Source organism: Salvelinus namaycush, chromosome 7 (genome assembly GCF_016432855.1).
Source record: "Salvelinus namaycush isolate Seneca chromosome 7, SaNama_1.0, whole genome shotgun sequence".
Lineage (NCBI taxonomy): Eukaryota > Metazoa > Chordata > Actinopteri > Salmoniformes > Salmonidae > Salvelinus > Salvelinus namaycush.
The window spans coordinates 21,815,497-21,841,045 of record NC_052313.1 but is presented as its reverse complement, the minus strand read 5'-3'; the positions used below and the strand labels follow the sequence as shown (position 1 = coordinate 21,841,045).

The 25,549-nt window shown below is 40.9% G+C and overlaps 1 protein-coding gene across 2 annotated transcripts; it reads right to left on the bottom strand.

Moving 5' to 3' along the window:
• Nucleotides 1–412: 412 nt before the first annotated feature.
• Nucleotides 413–21,827, bottom strand: nle1 (notchless homolog 1 (Drosophila)). 2 transcript variants are annotated; one of them, XM_038997746.1, is made up of 13 exons: nt 21,693–21,827; nt 17,603–17,776; nt 17,191–17,411; nt 17,031–17,110; nt 13,398–13,474; nt 10,052–10,149; nt 9,775–9,967; nt 9,410–9,545; nt 8,382–8,428; nt 8,084–8,286; nt 7,503–7,662; nt 1,850–1,920; nt 413–1,764 (listed from the first exon to the last, which is right to left on the bottom strand). In XM_038997746.1, exons 2-13 carry the CDS (start codon nt 17,735–17,737, stop codon nt 1,752–1,754), a joined length of 1,434 nt encoding a protein of 477 aa, XP_038853674.1. In that variant the 5' UTR covers nt 17,738–17,776; nt 21,693–21,827; the 3' UTR covers nt 413–1,751. The 2 variants fall into 2 exon arrangements, with proteins under 2 accessions (XP_038853674.1, XP_038853673.1); XM_038997745.1 differs by lacking the exon at nt 21,693–21,827 and adding an exon at nt 20,649–20,729.
• Between the last annotated feature and the right edge of the window lie 3,722 nt (nt 21,828–25,549).

The window sequence follows — 25,549 nt, the reverse complement described above, 5'->3', positions numbered from 1 at the left end:
ACTCAAAACAATCATTGAAAATGACAAATTCCACGAGGGTCAAATAAAAGTGGGGGTGCAGAAACATGTGCAGCTGCTCCGTTTGCTCAGGCACCTATGACTATGTCGACAATGCACCTTTTAAAGAGATCACATTCACGGTAAATGCTGTAGATGTCGTCTCAAGGGTAAATTACCAAGAGCAATGTGCTTCTCTACAAGGTGCCTTGGAATGAATCCCTGCTTTAGTCCAAAACTGGTAAGAGATTTAACAAGGCATCAAAATAAGCATGTGGTCACCTAATTAGAGTCTGTTCTTGAAGTCGGGTCAACCAATCACAGAGACTATTCTGTGAAAGAGTACATTATATTCCTCTCTGATTCTATAAACTAAGGCACAAACTGACTTCCACAAAATGACAGTACTCAGAACCTGCGATATCTACTGTGTTTAATAATGAAGCACTATGATCTTGGTTTACATAGTAGAATACAGAGGGAGTAGTCCTTCAGACAGTGACTAGATAAGACACAGCAGATAACTTAAAAATAGAGCCATTAGGCTAGGTATAGAGGACCAGTCAGTCAAAGAACAGAGCAGCTAATGATCCTGTCACTAATGTAGAGGGAAGCAGCAGGGCAGGACTTCGCCCTTCAGCCTTGCAGTTGACTGACCACAGAGGATTAGAGCAGAGACAGAGTATGTGTCAGGAAAGTAGGCTTTATTAGTCAAGAGAGAACCAGCAGGTCAGAAGCAGCCAGGGCGAGGGAGGCTATTATAGTTTGAGTTGTATAGAAAAATTGCTATTTCGTTTGTAAATTGCTATTTCGTTTCGGTTTTAGATTTAGTGTTAGGGATAGAAAGCATGCTTGGGAGGCTAGGAGAAGGGGGGGTTAACTTCTTGCCACTGGGGGGCAGTAATACAAAAGGTGATGGTCATAGGTTATATGTTTAAATTATAAATGTGACTGGTGCCAAAGATATAGAAGGAAACCCTGTTGCACATGTTAACACCAATCCAATACTTTTCAACTTTAGTAGTACATTTAGATGTACTACCTAGCAATTATTTCCTGTTAGCTAGTGATACACAAGCTAGGCCTATTTGAAATATCGCCATCTTCTGGCCGCATTTACCCTCCAGATTCAGTAGCTTGACCCCCCCAAAACCTTAAACCCAATTACATTTATGCAGAACATTAGGGAAAAAAACTAAAACTGATCATTCATGATGGCTTTTATTTTTAAGTAGTTGGAGTCAAATATAGTTTTCATTTTTCAAACGGGTTTGTTAATTATATTTATTTTTTAATTGACTAAATACTTTTTTCCTGATTAGTTTTACTTTACTATATTAACCTTGAGCGAGAGGCTGCATTAATAGAAGACACCAAGTGTTCCAACAACCTGTATTAAGACTTTAGTCCTACAGTCCCCTTGCTGTGTACCTGCCAGCTAGGGCTCAGGTATAGACGTCAACACACACCTATTAGATATTGTACCTTACTAGCCTCAGGCTCCCTCCACTACTCCCACCTCTACTTCCATGCCTCTGGTTATATCCTCCTCTCCATTTCTCATCACGCTCTCCCTCCTACATCACTTTGATCGGCAGTCCTCAGTAAGTGTGGTTATTGTTGACAGGTAAAGCAGGGCATTATGTTCCAATGTAGGACCAGGAAGTCTCAGACAACTGGCCCCGCCTTCTGTCCGTCATCCTGGCTTCCTGATTGGTGGAGACAGGGGCTAGTAAGGCACGTGATTGGTGTGGCTACCTCCTCCATCTGTTATGATACAGGAAATAGAGCGGTTACTCTACTGACCACGAGAGAGAGCGTGTGAGGTAGTGACTGTGTGAGAGGTACTTACATTCTGAGACACTTGTCTTTTCCTCCACTGACTACTCTCTGGCCATCAGGACTCCAGTCCACTGCAAACACCTGTGAGTGAGAGAGTGACAAACATGTGCATCTTCAATATGTACCCATTGTTTCATTTAACTATATGTCACAAGTAAAAGCCTTGGGTAGCAAGTTGATACAATTCCAACTCTGGAAGGTTAAAACCACCCTCAGAATTAGGAAGTGTAAAATTGAAAAAGAACTTCCTTTTTATTCTACACATTTTACTTGCCCGTATAAAGTCTTATGACCGAGAATACTTTTTTAAAGAATCTACTCGGTGGGGTAATTGTTATTACCAAAAATAAACTAAAACTTTGGGAGCCATGCCATTCTGAAGAGATAGTGTGAGTTATTTTTCTTACCGCCATTATTTCATACATTTTATATCCTTAGATTTTCAAGTATTATGATTTTTTTTTAGCAAAGGGGGCATTGTGTTTTCAATATTGGTCAGGTATAACAGGAAATCTGCAAAAAAGTTGTTTATATTCATGTTTACCAATACCTGTTACCTTTGGGTCCTGTCTAATTCTTTCTGTAAGTGGTTCATTTGCCAGTGCAAACAGGAGGGGGGAGAGGGGACATCCCTGTCTTGTGCCGTTTAAAAATGCAATTTATTGGTTTTTAAAACAATAACACTTAACAGAATTCCCAGTCAAATCCTATTGCGTGGTATGCCGACTAAAGAGCAATGAAGTTCTAACGCAGTCACACAATAGGTTGAATTCTGTCCCGAAGTTGACATTCACGTCGACTGTTGTTTCTTTAAATTAAATGTGCGTATGCACATAATTTAAATTATGTGCATACGCGACTCAACAAAAAAATAACCTAGCAAGTGATCACAGCTCTTTCCCTCAGTTACGGGTCTCACTCAATTTCGATCTGACCACTCTCCCCCGCACCCAAGATCCCATTAGGCTTACAGAAATGATTGCCTATAAAAACATATCTAACTGATGGGATACACAAACAAAACTGTAGCAAAGCTACATTCCTTGCCAAATCACAACACTTTAAATCACAAATATAAAATGGACTGGTTGATTAAAGTAGTGTTCCAACCATAAGCTGCAGATTTGGAATAAATGAGTCTCGTCTATTTTGTGTTTTTTTGCTAACTGCTATAGTGTGCCATTTAGAATAGGTTACAACCCCCCTAAACCGAGACAGGTTACAGAATGAAATATGAACCCAAAAAACATTTTAAGGAAAATTGCATATATTTATTAGTCTAGGTGTCTACTTTGTTTCATGTTTAACAAAAGCCTGCCCACCAAGTATATTTGTTGAATTTTCCCCTTCATTATGATGATGATTGGGATCTGTTAAATGGTAGTTTTGTGATAAATGCACTGTGATAAAACATTTTAAATACTGAAATTGGTTCGTTCTTTCCCCTTTTTAACATCAAGGATTCAAATTTATTTTAAACCTTCACACCCCTATTTTACACACTCTCACATAACTTTGCAAAAGGTATTGATTCTGCTCTTCACAAGTCCTCACTTTTAAGGGCTAGGCGATATTACCAACACACAAAAAATATATATATAAAAAAATGTATTTATTTATTACTTGTAGGCGATTCACACAGAAGCTGTCATCATGGCAAAGGGTGGCTACTTTGAAGAATCTCAAATATACAATATATTCTGATTTGTAAAAAAAATTGTTACTACATGATACCATGTGTTATTTCATAGTTTATACCTTCACTATTATTCTACAATGTAGAAAACAGTAAAATAAAAAACCTTAGGTGTAGTTGTCCACACTTGACTGATACTGTATATATCCACTTTTAAAAAGTTCTCTAAATAAGCGTAGTTGTACAATTAAAAAAGGTAAAATACACTGCATTTCAAACAGTCAGCAATAATCTAATGAATCCAGGGCTTGTGAAATTACACCTAGGCTAAATATAAGCCTTCCACAACCATAAGACCTACTAATAATTTAATTATTATTATATCAAAATAGTTCATCCTACTTTTTTGCAATAATCCCTGATCTGGGTTACCAAGTGTGTCAATGAAAATACCCTTTGTGATAAATTTAACCAGAACCATGCATAATGCACATTCACTAATGACTACCTTCTTGTAGCAGGCACAGAAAAGTAGGTCTCAATAACAATCTCTCAAGCACAAGACCACGTGCTAGTGAGCCGCCAGCTCATCTTTATATTTCAAGTTTAGCCAACTTGGATCTATTTGCAAGCTAACAATTGACAGTTGAACTGTTGTGAAAAAACCCTTCTGTCCATCTCCAACTGTTTGAACAGCATGCTAGCCTGTCCACTTTGTTGTCCTCCACAATGAAAATCGGGGAGGGGACTGTGGACTGGTCTCCATCCGTAAGTACGTTAGCCACACACAATATCTCAGACACCACTGGCCCGTTTGTGACAAAACTTGGGTGAACAATGCGTCTTGCCATAGAGATCTGGCATATACACAATTACACTGATTGGCCCAGGTGGGGCTCTGCATCATTCGTGGGGGACGACAGTTTACTGTTGCCTCGCTCAGATGTTAAATCAAGTGACCTACCTTATTTCTCAGAATGAGAACGAGTTGACAATTCCTTATATAATTGTGTTTTATGCTTATTGTACATTTATAAAAACAGACTAGATAGCTCGTATAAGTCTTTGGTACGTGGTACTGTAATGCTGAGCATACATTTTCCAGAATCACTGTTCATTGATACTCCCGTTTTAGTAGTGTCTGCTCTGTGCACAATTTGAGGAGTAGAGACATAAAAAGGGTATTGTTAGAAAAGGTTAAGGTCTCTCCTATTATAGTAAAGTAATGTTTTTGTGTCTTTCGGTGAACATATGACCGATTGTTGGAACAAACCTCAAATGCAAATAAGCGAGCTGAAACCGCTTGTCAGAGACGAAGAAGTGATCACTCATCTGTTGTTGTGACCACTTCCGGAGGACATCCTCCAACCAATCAAAGCTTTTGCAGTATGAACTGACATGTTGTCCATCCAATTGTTGAATTAGGATCAGAGAATTAACCTATTGAGTTGTATTGGGATTGTGCCACAGAGCGTTATGGGGTTTCTATGCATTGAGAAGTTTGGTGACATTGTTGGATAGAGATTAAGAGTGAAAAGGTAGTTTTTTTTGTATATTATTCAATTCAAATTATGAAGTATATTATAAATTGTTTTCGATCTTTATTTTTGTGTAAAGTTAATACAATTTATTTAAACTTGCCATGCTAATAACTTCAGTAGCTAGCCAGCTACTGTACCAGCACGAGTGTGCAGTTTTCTGTGCCAGAATGATAGAATAGCCAACACTGCCGAAAATGTTGTGGACTTTTTGTTGAAGAACCCCTTTCATTCTCTGGGATACACAGAAAAGGTGCGAAGTAAAATTGACGGTCAACCTCTGCCTGAGATCAGTTTCATGAAGAAGGATGGATAGTTGAGGGCATTCAATTTCAACTGGTATCAAAAGTATATCTGGTTAACAGGGAGCCTTTCATCAAGCTGCCTGTATTGCTGGCCTTGCCTGCGTTTTTTGCACATGCAAGAATTTGCTTTTAGAGGACACGACGAGATGGAAAGTTCCACCGACAAGGGCAACTACAAGGAGCTTGCCGAGGTAATTGCACGTTACGATGCTTTACTTGCTGAACATATCGAACTTTAGACTGTCTTTTCTGGGATGTCAAACAATTCCGAATGACTTAACAGCTTCCATTGCGTTATCCATTAAAAGATGAAAGAGTTTGACGCAGTGCAGTTTTCCACATGCGCCCAAGTAGGCTTTCCACTTTCCTCCGGTATTTATTTAGCAATGATGATAACACAATCACTCCAGACAGACAAGCAAAAACTCATGATATAAATGTTACAGCAGCCTAAACTACACCTAAACATTAGAAACCTGACATGCTGTATGGGATGAAAACGAGACTATTTCAGTCTGATCAACTGTAGGCTACTAATAAGAGCATCTGAATACAGCCTATGCACCCTGTCCATCTGGTCAGGGTAACTAATTGGTAACGTTATGTATTTATTGTCCATTTTTGTATCAGAAGATGTGAATGTGATCAAATTTTGTTTATATTCAAAATTGGGCTGGCTAGGCTGCCTAAACGTTTTTAATCCATAATGATTAACTGGAATTAATGAATCAACATAGTGATGGAATTGAGTAAATTGTTTTATAAGGCCTACAGTTGCATAGGCCTGCATGATGCAAACATGCATAAAGCAAACTCAGCGCTGTAAATTCTATTGTCTATCAGTTGTTGTCTATGTGTCTGGGTAGAGGAAATCCCCCTCCTAATCTAAATCTAATTTATATGAACAAATATAAGGTAGCTGCAGTTTGACAGGGTTTTCATCCCCCCAAGGCCAGGAGTTTTTCCCCAGGAGTTAAAAAATCATGTGACCTGATTAGGAAAAACTGGTCCCATCATAGCCCATGTAAAAATGTTTTAACTGATTAGTCACTTTCATACCTTAGAGTCCAGAGTTTCCCTAGTTAGGTTAACAGATAAGGAAAAACTCCAGGGGGTAAAAATTGCCCCACCGCTCTGGGATCTATGGTGCCACCAGTCTGCTTGCAGTTGTCAGTTATCGTCAGGTATGTGGATGATCAGGGCTTTATTCAGGAACGTTTCTAAGGCTACTTTGATGTGCCAAGTGGGCGAGATCCGCCGTCTGTTTGACTAAATGAATTTTTAGAAGTTAAAGTTCACAGAGAAACTCGTCATCCAAACCTACGATGACGCAGCTGTAATGGAAAGTCTCTGCTATTTGTATTTACAGCCAAGTCCCCTCCTGTTCCCTGATTAAAAGGTGATGACTACTCCACTTCACTACCTTTGTCAACTTTCTCCTGACATGAACTGAAGCCACGTCTCATGTGCCCGCTCATCCACTGGCACATTGAATGTTTCCCTTCCAAGCACTGTGAATACCCCTATAAATGTTCTCTCATTCCTGTATGTAGAGTCAATCACATTATTACACATCAATGATTGTACTCCTTGCATGGACTAACTCATTCTTAGCTCTTTTGTCTAACTGTGTAGTGTTATTGTTGGTCTTCCCAGTCAAATCCCATCCTGCACTGGTCAAGCCTCTGAACACCTCAACTCATGCCTCATTCCCTCATTCAATCACTGCTGTGATCCCTTTCCAACACTCAGTAGCCCTCTCGTTCCCATTCCCCATAATATGGTACTATAAATGTCTTTATTAAACGCTTTAGGTTAAAATAGTCTGACGATTTTTTAAACGCACTTTGACGTCTCCATGCGTTACGCGCCTATTCCGTGGGTCTCCCATCCTCCCCAATTTTTCAAGTCACCAGCCTCCACTGGTCTACTGAAGCCTGTGGAAGTCAGACTCTTATAAGATTCTTTAAAAAGAAATTGTGGGTCAGTTGTCAAACAAGTTATTTTTTTTAAATAAATAACATACTGCATACTGCATACTTCACAGAGTTGCAAACACTTGTTGAAATTCTTTCACTCATTTAAGAGAAGTGATGGAACAACACATGTGGACACAGAACTTAATTGAGCATCTCTGTTTATTTTAGAGCTCCATTTGTGGAAAACACTATCCCTCCCTCTCACCTCATCTGCGTGTCCAGGTAGATCAGTGTGTAGTTTGCCAGTCTTGATGTCCCAGACCTTCAGAGTGGAGTCACTGGACCCACTGACCATCAGTCTACTGTCTGCTGACCACGCCACCTGGTACACTGCTCCTACATGACCACGCAGGGACTGTAGGTACCTACACACACACACACACTGTTAGAGTCCCACCCGGTGGAAAGCAGAACTACTACATACAGAGACAGTGTTTACGTCAGGTATTGTATCAATGTTTTTATTCTCTGTAAAAAGAACTGGTGCTTAGTGATTCAAATGTTCAGTATGAATCAGAATAGAACAGAGATCTGGACTGTCATTATGCAAGCACAGCGGCTCAGTCGATAGAACATGGTGCTGGCAGCCCCAAGGCTTGTCGGCTCAATTCCCGCTGGTGCCAAAAAAATGTATGCATGCATTTCCAAGTCGCTTTGGATAAACGCGTCCGCTAAATGGCAGGCATTATGGATTAGAATTCCCCCATCCTTATTACATACTACCCAGTGCAGTTCCACCACTACTATACATACTTCGTAGCGCAGTTCCACCACTACTATACATACTTTCCGGTGCGTCCGTCCCAGATCTTGATGGACTTGTCGAAGGAAGCAGAGGCAAGGAGGCGTGTGTCGGGGGAGAACAAGACCTCGTTGACCAGAGCGCTGTGACCCGTCAGTCTCGCCAGAGGCTTTTTATCCTCTGCTGGGTTCCAGAGGAACAAGGTGAAGTCATCAGAGCCCGACACAAGACGCTCCGGGGCCTCACCCTACACAACGGGTCAGAGGTTCAGTGGACCCCAGGACCCCCTTGGCACCAGCTAAATGGGGATATTAATAAATAGCAGAGACAGGAGACACTCACCCTGACTTTGTTGTATCTCTGCAAGGCTTTCTCTTTGAGCTCCTCAACTGTGGAGAGAACAGAGGTGTCAAAACTAGGTTCAATATCACTACTCCGAGAGTTAGGCAGAGGTGTACGTATGTAGAGTCAGAAAGAGCAAAGAAAGAGGCACAGAGGAAGGAGCGAGAGTGTGGCGGATGAATCAGAATTAGTTGGGTAACATAGATAAATAAGATGTTTTATTTACATAATATGCTTATGTGAGATACTTGTCATTAGAATGTATCCTTTTGGACTATAGTGTTGGCAGGTGCACTTTTTTCTAAGCTGGGGCTCAGTCATTTGGGGCCCAGAGAGGGGAGAGGTCAGGCTTGTCTTTTACATGTCTCTGGTGCTATGCAGAATATCAGAAAGGGAAGAGGACAGGATGGAACATTGTCTTCATATGTGAATGTATCTGTTAAACCATGTGAAGGGATGGCGTGATTAAGGGGGAACCAATTACTTGTCTCCACAATGTCTGTACGCAAGTCACTCCCCTCAGTAAGCTTGTCCAGGAGTGGGGAGAAGAGGGGGTTTACTTGAGATGGGAGTATCTAGAGTTGACAATTGATATATGCCATTGGATGAGTTGGCGTTTTTGTACTATGAAGTACCAGGAACGAGATTAGAACCTCGTCTTAGAGACCAAACTGAACGATAATTTAAAGCGAATGCTATCTGGCTATGGGATACCTCCTCTCTCAAGTAAAAGTATTTCTTTGTGAACTGTTCCTAAGATCTGTGGTTCGTCATGTAAGTTGAGAGAGGTGTATCTTGGCTATAAAAGATCTTTGTATTCTTCTGTAGGGACTCTCAGAATTCATTATAGACAATGAATTGATCTGAGAGTCAAAGGGCTATTGTAAAGCTCATATTATTAAAGATGAAGTTTAAGTATAACTCTGACTGGTGTGTGGTTTGTAACTCTCCTCATTTGGTAATACAGGAAATTGCAACGACAAGAGGCACAGAGGAAGGAGAGAGAGGCAGAGGACAGGTGTACGTACATGTGCCAGTCTGGTCCTGGGGGTTGATGGTAGCGTCAGCGGGTTCAAAGGCGCCGGTCCGTAGCACATAGTCAGTACTGAGAGCCAGGGTGTTGACCCAGTGAGCATGGCCTTGAAGAGTCCTGCACTGGACCCCCTGAGGAGGGGGAAGAGGAGAGGGGTCAGATGAAGTAGAATGTCTGCCTCCCAAATGGTACCTTATTCCCTATATAGTGCACTACTTTTGACCAGGGTCTCACACACACACACACACACACACACACACACACACACACACACACACACACACACACACACACACACACACACACACACACACACACACACACACACACACACACACACACACACACACACACACTTACGTCTTTAGCCCTCCAGACTTTAATGGTCCTGTCCTGTGATGATGTGTATAGCAGTCCGTCTCCTCCCCACTTCACACAGGTAACAGACTGGGTGTGCCCCGTCAGGATCCTCTCACAGCGACCCAACACAACGTCCCAAACCCTCACCGCCCCGTCCTTACTGCTGCTAGCCAGGTAACGGCACTCTGGGTTACTGAGAAGAGAGCGCGCAAGATAGTTATATTAGAGAGAAAGGAGAAAAGAGGAGATGAAAGGATAAATAGAAGTCTAATCTTACAGGTGTAGAGGTTCCCAGGAGATCCATGTGATCCACTTGGTGTGTCCTGCCAGGGTCTTCCCCATCTGCTGTCCTGTCACTGGGTCCCATATACAGATCTACACAGATAGAGACACTGGTTAACACACACACACACACACACACACCTGAGACTGGTTCCCAGATACAGATCGGAGGAGAAACAGTGAGTGTGTGTGTCAACTCCAATGTCATTTCAAATTCAATTCTGGAGTTGAAGCAAGTGGTGGAGAAGTGGAGAAAACACTTAGAATTTAATTGGAATTGCAGCAATCTTAAAATACTATTTGGGGAATTGAATTAGAATTTAGACTGTCTCAATTGGAATCGAAAAAGAAAACCATCCTTGGAATCGAATTAGAATTTTAAAACGTGAATTGTATTAGAATTGTGCAAATTCCAAATTACTGGAGTTAATGCATTTGGAATGTAAACTTTGTTTTAAATCAAATAATTATATACATTATTTTTAATGTTATCTAATGAGGAATTGACATGCGCTATATTTCCAGTTAGATTATTTTTGTCCAATTAAAGTGATAGTTCAACTAAATTACACATTGGTTTCCTTACCCTTAAGCAGTCTGAACTACGGCACTGTCATTTTGTAATTTGGGTAAACTATCCCTTAAAGGGTAGGAAGCATGAGTTTTTACTCACCGAAGTAACAGTGTGGTCAAAGACAGTTGTAGTCACAATCTGGTTAAATATAACTACAAACAATTACGTTCTGGGGTTTTTACATATTTACGAACATCTTCTAAACTACCCACAACGCACCATTCTTCAACGTCATATGGAACCCAATATACTGCCGTTACAAGAGCCATGCTCTGCTAACGGAGCTAGAGGACTACAACATGTTGCATTGCTTACTTTTAACCTCGAACAGTTCTGGTGTCTGGGGGCTGATTAACATGTTTGACTGGTCCATTTTTTACAATTCTTTGTGTCGGTGTACATTGATCGCTCTTTACAGTGGGGCAAAAAAGTATTTAGTCAGCCACCAATTGTGCAAGTTCTCCCACTTAAAAAGATGAGAGGCCTGTAATTTTCATCATAGGTACACTTCAACTATGACAGACAAAATGAGAAGAAAAAAAATCCAGAAAAATCACATTGTAGGATTTTTAATGAATTTATTTGCAAATTATGGTGGAAAATAAGTATTTGGTCAATAACAAAAGTTTCTCAATACTTTGTTATATACCCATGCTTCACAGTAGATATGGTGTTCTTTGGATGCAACTCAGCATTCTTTGTCTTCCAAACATGACGAGTTGAGTTTTTACCAAAAAGTTCTATTTTGGTTTCATCTGACCATATGACATTCTCCCAATCTTCTTCTGGATCATCCAAATGCTCTCTAGCAAACTTCAGACGGGCCTGGACATGTACTGGCTTAAGCAGGGGGACACGTCTGGCACTGCAGGATTTGAGTCCCTGGCGGCGTAGTGTGTTACTGATGGTAGGCTTTGTTACTTTGGTCCCAGCTCTCTGCAGGTCATTCACTAGGTCCCCCCGTGTGGTTCTGGGATTTTTGCTCACCGTTCTTGTGATCATTTTGACCCCACGGGGTGAGATCTTGCGTGGAGCCCCAGATCGAGGGAGATTATCAGTGGTCTTGTATGTCTTCCATTTCCTAATAATTGCTCCCACAGTTGATTTCTTCAAACCAAGTTTCTTACCTATTGCAGATTCAGTCTTCCCAGCCTGGTGCAGGTCTACAATTTTGTTTCTGGTGTCCTTTGACAGCTCTTTGGTCTTGGCCATAGTGGAGTTTGGAGTGTGACTGTTTGAGGTTGTGGACAGGTGTCTTTTATACTGATAACAAGTTCAAACAGGTGCCATTAATACAGGTAACGAGTGGAGGACAGAGGAGCCTCTTAAAGAAGTTGTTACAGGTCTGTGAGAGACAGAAATCTTGCTTGTTTGTAGGTGACCAAATACTTATTTTCCACCATAATTTGCAAATAAATTAATTAAAAATCCTACAATGTGATTTTCTGGATTTTTTTTTCTCATTTTGTCTATCATAGTTGAAGTGTACCTATGATGAAAATTACAGGCCTCTCTCATCTTTTTAAGTGGGAGAACTTGCACAATTGGTGGCTGACTAAATACCTTTTTGCCCCACTGTATATTATGCAGCACAAAGAAATACAAATTATATATATTTTTTTTAATCTACTCCAATCCGTCAGCGGTTGGATTTACTGCACCCGTTGTTGAGATGGCAGAGCCAGTTCATATGGTTTAGGTTGTTTGGTCAACTTGCAATCAGTCGGAATGCAAAAGACGGGTGATGAACTATCCTAAATACTGCAAATCCGCCGATTGGTTGGATTTCAATGGGAAATAAACACCACCCTGAAGGTTATCATGCATCTTCTGGTATTTGAATAAACTTATAATTGCATATTAATTTATGCAGCCCTTGATAAGAGGCTGGACATGCAAGTGAATGCAATGACAGTCTGTCACTAACAAACAGTCATGAGTGGTAATTCCAGTGTTCACTCTAAAGGCACACTGGGATATATGCAAATACTTCACCAAGTGAGTGCCTAAGTGAATATACTATCCTTAAAAATGCAACCCTTTATGAAAATACATTACATATCACAAGGCAGAACCGCAGCAGTCTAGTTTTACCCTAACACCGATACTGAAACAAACAATTATTTTTATTTTATTTTAAACATATCAAGCTGCAATAAAGTATGCTGAGAAATATGATGATGGGTGTGGTTTTGAGTGTCTGAGTGTTTAACTTTACACAGTAAAGTAAAAAGACAATTACACTCAACTCTGGTTATTAACACCTAGGGGTTATTATACAACACTGAATGTTAATTTAACTCCTGAACGAATAAACCTCTCATGCATTTTTATTGAGAGTGGAATTCCACTCTACTTTCAGTATTTCTGCTTTCATGAAAGGTGGAGATGGGAAAAGTGTAGCAAAAGTGTTTTAGGCGTTGCCCAATCTCAAAAAAAGTTTTAGCGATTGTAATAATTTTTAGAGCGTGGAGCTTTGTTCCCACACTGTGCCAAACAAATTGGGAAAAAACCTGTATAACACAATAATGAATAATACTGAGTGGAATACAGTATTTTGGTCATTATTTCATGCTGTTCATATTAAACAGCTTTCATTTATCTAGAATAATGAATTAGGAATTGTATTTTTGAATAATTCGAACTCGAGATTAGTTGAATTGACTCAACTTAAGAACTGCTATAGAATTTTGAATTGATGGATTTTCTAGGGAGAGGGAACTTAATTTGTGGAGTTGACCCCAACCCTGGTGTAAGTGTGTCTCACCTGGCTGTTCTTGCAGCCAGAGGCCAGCTTCCTTCCGTCAGGTGACCAGGAAATAGTCAGCACCCAGTGGGAGTGGCCTAAAGGAGGGGAGGAGACAGTGAGTGTTCACAAGGGTCAGGTCGATCAATTCTACACATTGCTCTGTGTGTGTGGTGGCCCGTTATTTGAATATTTAAATGGACGTTAGTATTCGATAACCCTACAGAGTATTCAATTAAAAATAAATTATATACTGTACAAGTATTTACAACCCTGAGTCAGTACTTTGTAGAAGCAGCTTCCGCAGCGATTACAGATGCAATTCTTTCTGGGTAAGTCTAAGCACTTTCCCCACCTGGATTGTGCAACATATGCCCATTATTCTCTTCAAAATTCTAGACAAATCTATGGATAGACCTGAAAATGGTTTCGTGCAGATTTAAGACAAAACTTTAACTCCGCAATGCAGGAACATTCACTGTCTTCTTGGTTAGCAACTCCAGTGTAGATTTGGATTTGTGTTGTAGGTTACTCTCCTGCTGAAAGGTGAATTCATCTCCCAGTGGTCTGGTGGAAAGCAGACTGAACCAGATTTCCTCTAGGATTTTGCCTGTGCTTAGCTCCATTCCATTTATTTTTATCCTGAAAACGCCAGTCCTTAACGATAATAAGCATACCAATATCATGACGCAGCCACCACTATGCTTGAAAATATGGAGTGTGGTACTCAGTAAGGTGTTGTGTTGGATTTGCCCCAAACATAACACTTTGTATTCAGGACAAAAACTGAATTGCTATGCCACATTACACTAGTGCCTTGTTGCAAACAGGATGCGTGTTTGGAATATTTTTTTATTCTGTACTTCTTTCCACTCTCAATTAGTTTAGTACTGTGGAGGAACTATAATGTTGTTGATCCATCCTCAGCATTCTCCCATCACAAACATTAAACTGTCAGTTTTAAAGTCACCACTTGTCTCATGATGAAATCCCTGAGCCGTTTCCTTCCTCTCCGGCAACTGAGTTAGAAAGAACGCCATGTGTCTTTGTAGTGACGGTGTATCGATACACCATGCAAAAAAAAGTGTAATTTATAACTTCACCATGCTCATAGGGATATTCAGTTATTCTTTTTTTCTTACCCATCTACCAATAGGTAGGTGCCCTTTTTTGCTAGGCATTGGAAAACCTCCCTGGTCTTTGTGGTTGAATCTGTTTGAAATTCACTACGCAACTGAGGGACCTTACAGATAATTGCATGTGTGGGGTAAAAAAAAAAAAAAAAAACCCGCTATTACTACACAAAGAGTGAGTCCATACAACTTGTGAAGCACATTGCTACTCCTGAACTTTAGGCTTGCCATTACAAAGGGGTTGAATACTTATTGACTCAAGACATTTCAGCTTGTCATTTTTAATTACATTTGTAAGCATTTCATACAAAGTAATTCCACTGACATGACGGAGTATTGTGTGTAGGCCAGTGACCATAAAAATCTGAATTGAATCAATTTTAAATTCAGGCTGTAACAACAAAACATGGGAAAAGTCAAGGGGTGTGAATACCTTCTGGATAAACCATGATAGTCAACGTTTACATAAAACAGTTTGAGTGTGCCCAGTTTTGCCGTTCTAGGCAAGATCAACACATGCCACCCGTGTCATGTATGGTATGGCAGAGTGGAACGTGGCAGATACAGACTTTGAATGGATTAATAGACTAGAATAAGGATGTGTATCACGCGCAGCTGGTGCATTTTAGTTGAACGTGCTAATTCAGTAAGACCTGGAAACATAGCCAACTATTCACGTCGGCGAGTTTAATGTTGCAATCACTAGGCAGCCAACTGCCTATAGTAGGAAACAGATTTGTAACATATAATAAGCCACGTATGCAAATTAATTACTTGAAAATCATACAATGTGATTTTCTGGATTTTTGTTTTAGATTCCGTCTCTCACAGTTGAAGTGTACCTATGATAAAAATTACAGACCTCTACATGCTTTGTAAGTAGGAAAACCTGCAAAATCGGCAGTGTATCAAATACTTGTTCTCCCCACTAACTATTCAGACCATTTGCTTTGAAGCCCATGTGCATCCTGATTCCATTGATCATCCTTGAGATGTTTCTACAACTTGGAGTCCACCTGTGGTAAATTCAATTGATTAGACATGATTTGGAAAGGCACACACCTGTCTATATAAAAAGGTCCCACCGTTGACAGTGCATGTCAGAGCAAAAACCAAGCCACGCGGTCAGAGGAATAGTCCATAGAGCACCGAGACAGGATTGTGTTGAGGCACAGATGTGGGTCCCCAAGAACAGTGGCCTCCATCATTCTTAAATGGAAGAAGTTTGGAACCACCAAGACTCCTAGTGTTGGCCGGCCCGTGCAAACTAAGCAATCGGGAGAGAAGGGCCTTGGTCAGGGAGGTGACCAAGAACCCGATGGTCACTGACAGAGCTCCAGAGTTCCTCTGTGGAGATGGGAGAACCTTCCATAAGGACAACCATCTCTGCAGCACTCCAAAGGGCCTTTATGGTAACTCTACCAGACAGAAGCCACTCCCCAGTAAAATGCACATGACATCCCGCTTGGAATTTGCCAAAAAGGCACCTAAAGGACTCTGACCATGGGAAACAAGATTCTCTGGTCTGATGAAACCAAGATTGAACTCTTTGGCCAGAATGCCATGCGTCACGTCTGGAGGAAACCTGGCACCATCCCTACAGTAAAGCCTAGTGGTGGCAGCATCATGCTCTGGGGATGTTTTTCAGCTGCAGGGACTGGGAGACTAGTCAGGATCGAGGGAAAGATGAACAGAGTAAAGTACAGAGAGATCCTTAATGAAAATCTGCTCCAGAGTGCTCAGGACCTCAGACTGGGGCGAAGGTTCACCTTCCAACAGGACAACAACCCTAAGCACACAGCGAAAAAAACGCAGGAGTGGCTTCGGGACAAGTCTCTGAATGTCCTTGAGTGGCCCAGCCAGAGCCCGGGCTTGAACCCGATCGAACATCTTGGAGAGACCTGAAAATTGCTGTGCAGCGACGCTCCCCATCCAACCTGACAGAGCTTTAGAGGATCTGCAGAGAATGGGAGAAACTCCCCAAATACAGGTGTGCCAAGCTTGTAGCGCCATACCCAAGACGACTCGAGGCTGTAATTGCTAACAAAGGTGCTTCAACAAAGTACTGAGTCAAGGGTCTGAATACTTATGTAAATGTAATATTTCAGTCAATTTTTATACATTAGCTAAAATTTCTAAAAACCTTTTTTTGCTTTGTCATTATGGGGTATTGTGTGTAGATTGAGGGGGGGGGTGTCAAATTTTAGAATAAGGCTGTAACGTAACAAAATGTGGAAAAAGTCAAGGGGGTCTGAATACTTTCTGAAAGCACTGTAATTTATAAAATTAGATTAGTATTCTATAAAGACTAATTGTGTCATTATGTTGTGAATATTGTCTTACTCTTCACAGCAGTTTTCTTTACTATAATGTGAAGTGCCACTGGGTGAGCACCTGCTGGTTAGTCTGGTTAAAACACTTCGTTTTTTGCTGTGGTATCGTTTTCGGTATCGAGTATCGTCATACTAAACCTGGTATCGAAGTCAAAATTCTGGTATCGTAACAACACTAGTGTGTGTACCTCTGGAGGTATGTTGTGGTGTCTCAGTGGTCAGGTCCCAGAACCTCACTGTAGTGTCTCCAGAACCACTGGCCAGGTACCTGAGGAACACACACATTACAGCTAGCCCAGCATGTGTGTATATCTCCGTCTTTGTGTGTGTGTGTGTGTATATACTTACTTCCCAGTAGGGCTGAATGCAGCGGAGATGACAGCCTCTGTGTGTCCCTGTAGTGAGGAGGTACAGCGAGCAACAGCCCTGACCCTGAACACCGCCTGGGGTTGGTACACTACGGGCAGAACCGTCTCAGTCTCCGCCCCCAAGGCCTTCACACACACCCTCAGGCTCTCTAACACCTCCGCCTCGCCACGCACAAAGAACGCCAATGGTACCGGCTCCTCCTGGAGCGATACGGAGAAGAGGTATTAGTCAAATCTAATCGGGATCCAAATAAACTATCACAACAGCCCAGGACAGAGTAGAGGGAGGGGAGTAAGAGGCAGGGTTAGAGAGATGGAAGTTTAGTGTGGATCATGGTGCTGTCCGTGGGGATTGAAGGTAATACTTTGCAGTGTGTGAGCGTTGTGTGTACCTTCTGTAGCAGTGCATTGCAGACCAGCTGTAGCTTGTCAGGTGTGATGTCCAGCGGGACATCAAAGGGAGAACCCAGCGGCTCCCCCGCTTCATCCTGAAACTGGATCAACAGCCGTTCCACGTCACTGGACATCCTTTCTGCTCAGGGATGGATTAGGGGTTGGAGCTAGGGCTGGGACGATACAAGCAGAACCATTTGAGCAAAAATGAAAAAACACACGAAGCAGACCAAACTCATTGGTCTTAAAAAAAAAGAATGCATGTCAAATAGCTTGTAGCGTTGCATGGTATACCAAAACTTCTGCACTTTTCCCCCATACTAGACCATGAAAAACAGTCCGGTATTAGAATTTGTTACTTTCGGTACCTCTGTCAAATGTGTCTCATGGATCAACTTGCATACATACTCATGTCTATCAGCACAGCCGAGGTCCGTCCCCCTTATAGTTGAGACGGGCACTGTGCCCTGCTCCAGTTACTCATTGCTAGCCTGCCCTGCACTGGGAGCCTGGGCTGCATCATAGCTCCCCACTCATGCTGCGCAGAAGTTAACACACTAATCATGTCTACACAGCATGTAGAAAATGTTGAAAGTCAATAACTAGGGGTGTGACAAATTGACAGTTCAGGTTCATGTGTCTGCGTTTAAAAAGCTGTAGTGTAGTCTACTCAAACAAACACGCCATAACCGAGGCGAATTTAAGGGGCCACATAACATATCTGAAAAGGGTCATTGATACAGGCTATACAGGTAGCCTACCTTAATTTCATATTATGAGACAAAACACCCCCACCCACTCAGCAACAAAGACTAGTCAACCCCGTACACGCAAGACTGGCACGAAGATACTGTACCCCGGCGACATCGGTCACATAAATGGCCTAAACTAGGATATTCTACACACAACAGACCGAAGACTGAACACATCCAGTCATTAGAAAACAGCAGGCAGGCCAGCGCAAGGGAGAGAGGGGCAGGCAGAACCGCATACACTACCGGTCAAAAGTTTTAGAACACCTACTCATTCAAGGGTTTCTCTTTATTTTGTACTATGTTCTACATTGTAGAATAATAGTGAAGACATCCAAACTATGAAATAGCACATATGGAATCATGTAGTAAGCAACAAAAAATAGTGTTAAGTCAAAATATATTTTACATTTGAGATTCTTCAAATAGCCACCTTTGGCCCCGAGAGCATTGCACTCTTGGCATTCGCTCAACCAGATTCATGAGGTAGTCACCTGAAATGCATTTCAATTAACAGGCGTGCCTTGTTAAAATAATTTCTGTCCTTATTACTGTGTTTGAGCCAATCAGTTGTGTTGTGACAAGGTAGAGATGGTATACATAAGATGGCCCTATTTGGTAAAAGACCAGGTCCATATTATGGCAAGAACAGCTCAAATAAGCAAGGAGAAACAGTCCATCATTACTTTAAGACATGAAGGTCAGTCAATACGGAACATTTCAAGAACTTTGAATGTTTCTTCATGTGCAGTCGCAAAAACCATCAAGCGCTATGATGAAACTGGCTCTCATGAGGACTGCCACAGGAATGGAGGAGCAGAGTTACCTTTGCTGCATACAATACGTTCAGTAGAGTTACCAGCCTCATAAATTGCAGCCCAAATAAACACTTAACAGATATCAAGTAAGACACATCTCAACATCAACTGTTCAGAGGAGACTGCGTTTATCAGGCCTTCATGGTCAAATTGCTACAATGAAACCATTACTAAAGGACACCAATAAGAAGAGACTTGCTTTGGCCAAGAAACACGAGCAATGGACATTAGACCGGTAGAAATTTGTCCTTTGGTCTGGAGTCCAAATGCAAGATTTTTGGTTCCAACCGACATGTCTTTGAGAGCCGGTGTGGGTGAACGGATGATCTCTGCATGTGTATTTCCCACCGTAAAGCATGGAGGTGTGATGGTTCTTTGCTGGTGACATGGTTTGTGATTTATTTAGAATTCGAGGCACACTTAACCAGCATGGCTACCACAGCATTCTGCAGCAATACACCATCCATCTGGTTTGGGTTTAGTGGGACTATCATTTACCTGTCACCTGCAAAACAATTTAAATACCTGCTGACTTCAGTTAGTATGTATGCAACATGTGCACACATTTGCTCATGACCGAAGGCACGAGCACAAGACAGAAGTACATGCACACTAAGTGAAGTCAGCAGGCTTTTACATGGTTGTGCACATGTGTAACTGGTGTGAAATGGATAGCTAGTTAGCGGTGTGCGCGCTAATAGCGTTTCAATCGGTTATGTCACTCGCTCTGAGACCTTGAAGTTGTTGTTTCCCATACTCTGCAAGGGCCGAGGCTTTTATGGAGCGATAAGTAACGTTGCTTCGAGGGTGTCAGTTGTGTGCTAAGCGTCCCTGGTTCGAGCCCAGGTAGGGGCGAGGAGAGGGACGAAAGCAACAATGTTACACATGTACCAGGTAATATACATGTCTTCTTCAGCACCGGACTCTAGAAAGTGGGTTAAACATTAAGTTACTTTTCTGTGGATATTTTGTCTCACATTTCCTACATGTGAAGGCCAGACACCACAGACAACCGGTAGAGTAAGTTCAAACGTAAATGTAAACAACATTCTGGCTTGTATAGAACGTTTACACGATTTTGCAGTGTAGCTATCCCAAATAATGATGTATTAGAACCTGATTAATCAGACTAGGTGCTCGTAATTCACTAAATTATGTGAAGCAACAGGGAGAGATGGCTTCCCATCTAACGTTATGCCAACAAACTAACGTAAATAATGATATTAATAGGAGAAGTCAATAAATGATATCATATATTTGGTTCAAACAGTAGCCGGGCTAACATGCTAGCTAGATAACGTTACCTGGCTAGCTTGTTTCCCAGACATGTTATTGTGGCTAACTATGCCGGTTCTGATCATTTGTTTCGGTTCCTCCAACAATCACATCCTCCTAACAGCAGCCGACACCTCGACCTTAAAACCAAACGATTTTACAACATCAATCCGTAACGTTAAACACAGATAAATAAATACCTTTTCAGTGTTCCAACAACTTCTGAATTGCAACACGTGTGTAGGAAGTGCACGCAACAGACCTAGCAACGGAAGTTTCTCATACGTCACTAAAATGCGACTGACTTGGTTAGAAGTGAAAGGGAGGGGCTCCCGCTGGATAACACAAGTCTGTGGCTTTATCGTACAAATTCATGAACAAATATTGGGGTCTTAATTGAATTTTAGGTATAAGCTTAGTGTGGTTGAGGATAAGGTTAGGTTTCAAATCAGAGTTTAAGAAGATAAATTGTAGAAAAAGGCAGGGTTTATGACTTTGTGGCTGTGTTAACTAGTGACGACCGAAATGGAGAGGCTATACCAAAGAGTATCTATTATATTGACAAGACAGAGCTGTCAGTCGACTAAATGTCCGAAAAAGGCAGGCGGGAGGAGGCGAGATCAGGTGGGAACATTCTAGCCAATGAGTGGCTAGATTTGCGCGTGAACAGACAATTCCGATATAAAACAGTTTTTTGTCAAAGTCGCCAGAATGCCACGTGCGTCCATTTATAGCAGTACATTTGTAGCCAGTAGATGTGCGTGGGTACAATCACTGAGCAAGCCAAGCAAGTAAGAAGTCAGATTACGTTGTTTACTTATAAACAATTCATTCGTACACCACCATGATATACAATAAAGCAGTGACAACAAAAATACAACAGTCACATAGTGGCAGAATAAATTCAACTACACACACTTTTGTCAGGTGAAGTCCACAAAGCAAATATTGCATGAAACAAAACATTATATAACCTGCAGCATGGTCAAGGACCTTAATGTTTTCAACAGTTTACTAAATAACTACTGTTTAGAACCACAGAGTTACGAAGTTACTGCAAGTCAGAACAAAGACAACAGGAGCACTATTCCAGCACCATATCAACAAGGCTATATGCTTAGTTTAATACACTGAAAACAAACTTATAGATGACAAAAATAATTACGTTCAATCAATGTTGCTCAATATTATGTGGCTGACCAGGATTCCTGTCTGTTTGTTTAAAACAAAAAATGTTGACTCACCCTACTTGTAGACTTGTTGAACGCCAATGCCATCCTCCTTGTTGGCAAAACGTTCTGACTATGGCTTGGTCATACAGTACACTTTTTTATTTTTGTTGTCAAAGACTACCGAGCTAAAATGCTAGCCTAACTTCCTTGTATAGGCAACAATGAACCACAGAACCAGCAAAGTTATCTAGCTAACAAGTTAACATGAGCCTACTAGGCGACATATTGAACAATGATCTCATGCCAGTGGCACAACATATTAATTTATGGTTCGATCATAATCATTGGTCTGTACAGAGAAAGTGAAAACCACAAATCCCCATCCATGGCTTAGGAAAGGGACAATTTAGCAAGCTAGCTAGTGCAGGACATCAACACAAGCAGACCAGAAACAGACATGTTTTTCCTGAAAATGAGTTTTTGCTTAGGATGTGATTTGATTGGTCTGAAGCCAAATCCAAACTGGCCTCCCTTCAGGTGGTTAGAGCTTTGGACTAGTAACCGAAAGGTTGCAAGATCGAATCCCCGAGCTGACAAGGTAAACATTTGTCGTTCTGCTCCTGAACAACGCTGTTAACACATTTTTCCTAGGCTGTCATTGAAAATAAGAATTTGTTCTTAACTGACTAGCCTAGTTAAATAAAGGTAAAATAAAAAAGTTGAGCACAGCTCAACGCTTATTGGCCAATTATTTTATTTAAAAAAATAGTATCAAGGGATGCCAAATTCTTGCTGGCATCAGTCAATGAAATGCTACATTGGCAACATGTTATACTCTTGGTCAAGACAACATCAGATACAATGGCTACATACTGAGACAGAGGGGCGCAATTTCCCTCGTTCGGATGATTTCTCCAGTGAGTATTGTTTAACCAACTTTTTAGAGAGCAGGTAGGTATATTGTTCAGTTCAGCACCGAGGTAAAATTAGTTTTATACTAGATGTTCGGTTTTCTCTCATCAATAGCTATTGAACTAAGCATGCCATGAAAATGGTATATTCTGAATCGGGGGAGGATGGAGAACAATCAACACATTTTTTATTTCGGTTTTAATCCTCCAAAAAATCTAAAAGAATGTGTGTATTGTTCTCCATCCTTCCCTGATTCAAAATATACACATTTTCTTGTCATGGCATGCTTGAAGAGGAAGCCGCCCTGCTGGGAGCCTGAATCTCCCTCAATACCTAGGTTTCCAACCAATTGTCAACAGATTTAATACAAATATTCTAAAATCTGCATAAAAACATTATGCACATTTTCCCACCAGAGATGTGTTTAGATCAAATTGACTTTTTTTAGGATAAAAGGATGTGCGTGATGACGTAGAGCACATAAAAATACCTTTTGCGGTTAAATTCCCATGTACCGAATAAAAACTACAAGTTAAATGGGTTTCCATCGCATTTTCAACTCTACTGATGGTTTTCCCACAAATAAAATTGCGTTATGTAGCTCGTGAACCCACTCTGGTATAGGCACGTGCTCTCTAGCCTGCTATAAAAATAAAGTCGCACACTCTATATATAAAATGCATGCGGAAAATATTCAGACCCCTTGACTTTTTCCACATTTTGTTACGTTACAGCCTTATTCTAAAATTGTTTAAATAGTTTCCCCCCTCCCCCTCAATCTACACACAATACCCCATAATGACAAAGCATAGTATGGATATAGTTAGTATGCCAAAAGTTCCCGGATGTCGTACTAAATTCGCCAAAATACGAAGTATACATTCAATGGACACTATTTCCATACTTTTATGGCCCATAATGCAATTCTTCTGAAAATAGGCGTGGCTTCACAAAGTTTTCAGATTTGAAGAAAACGGCGGAAAATATGTAGCCGAAATCCGACGAGAGCAGATACAAATTCATTGCTTTAACTAATTATGACAAATATTAAGAAAATGTTGAGCAATGTAATGACTTTTCAAACAAGTTACACTACACGTTATGTTGGCTGACAGCAACGCTACCCTTACGAACCGCATAGCATTACAGCAGTATGTACCGGTATGTTAGATAGTTAGCTAACGTTAGTTGGCTACTCGAACTTGCCAGGCAGTATATTAACTATCTGCTATCTAACTAACTACTCAACGTTTATTGGCTTGATTATTCACATCATTCTTAGCTAAGTGGTGTAGTCGTTGTGCGTTTCAATGGACTTTGTTAATTCTGACTATCTGCTCCGATTTCAGAGCACTCTCAGTCAGAACAACTGATGAATTTACAAACGCTCAACACCGGTTGAATATGGCCGGTGTCAGTAAACATGTGCAAAAAAAGAAAAGAAAAGCGTAATTAAATTGTTGCCAGCAGCACAGTTACAGTCACCAACGCTCTGGATAACATGAAAACAGCCTAACCAGCTCTGCTAGAGCGTGTAAAATGGTCAGAGTGAGGTGTTCTCTCATTTGTGTCTGGAAGTAGCTAGCCAACGTTAGCCAGTTAACACTGAATTTATGAAAGATGATCCACCAGAGCGCACTCTGGCACTCCAGAATGAATTTACGAACACCCGAAATCGTAAAATGTTTAGCTAGTAATTTGTTATGCTAACAAGCTAGCAAGAGGTTGCATAGCAACAGCATCAACTTCCGGTAGACAGGCAAAGCTCTAGTACGCTCAACTGATACGATACCATTAATTTACAGTATACTACAATGAACTAATAGTATGTAGTAAATACTCAATAAGTATGTAGTATACAGTATGTTAGTATGGGTATTCGAACACAGTTAAGAGAAGCATTGAACTACAGAAATTCAGCCATGGCAATATATTCATTTTGACAATAGATATTCTGCCGGTTAAAGCAACTGGGGCATTAGTCCATATACTGAGGTCTGATTGAATTGATTTGTGTGTTCTGTTATAGTTTCTGGCAATGGTTTTATCTAAGGAAGGAAATAATCTATTCCCAAATATTTAAAATGGGAAACAATTGGGATTCCATAAGTAGAGATGGAGTCCTCCGTCGGGGTCTTGAGAGGCAGAAGGGCTGATTTGGTTAGATTTATTTTATAACTTGGAGCTGAATTTGTCTTTGATCTTCAAAGCTTTTGGGAGGGATTGTGATGCATTGTTTCGATAAAGTAACATATCGTCAGCGTATAATGAGATGACGTGATCCGTAGAATTTAGAGATATTGGTGTAATTTCTTTCGATTGTCGAATTGCCTGGGCCAGGGGTTCCATAGATAGTCAAATCTAGATATAGAACTGCCCAAGGAGCTTTAGTTTCTGTATGTACGATATGTAATAGACGGAGGTTATCTGAGGATAACAGTTTAACAAACCGCTTTGGTCCAGATGTATCAATTTAGGTAAGTAAGTTTTGAGACAGGACAACAAAATTTGAGAAAATAGTTTAATATCTGTGTTTATTAAATATAGGGGGTGATAATGAGAGCACTGGTTGGCATCCTTATCTTTTTAAAATAAAAGCTCAACTAGTGCTGTATTTTTTTATTTAACCTTTATTTAACTAAAGCCAGTTAAAAACAAATTCTTATTTACAATGACGGCCTACCGGGAACAGTGGGTTAACTGCCTTGTTCAGGGGCAGAACGACAGATTTTTACCTTGTCAGCTCAGGGATTCGATCCTGCAAACTTTTCGGTTACTGGCCCAACACTCTAACCACTAGGCTACCTGCAGTATTTACAGCCCTTTCAAATTAACCTTTGTGAACAGCTGTGTTAATAATTTCAAGTAATAGTGGACCTAATTGGTTCCAACATTTTAAATAGACCTCAGGTGGAATACCGTCACAACCAGGTGATTTGTCTTTATTCATGTTATCCAATGCCCTTGAGTTCATGGAGAGAGATTTGGGCTCCCAGCAAGCCGGCTTCCTCACTTGA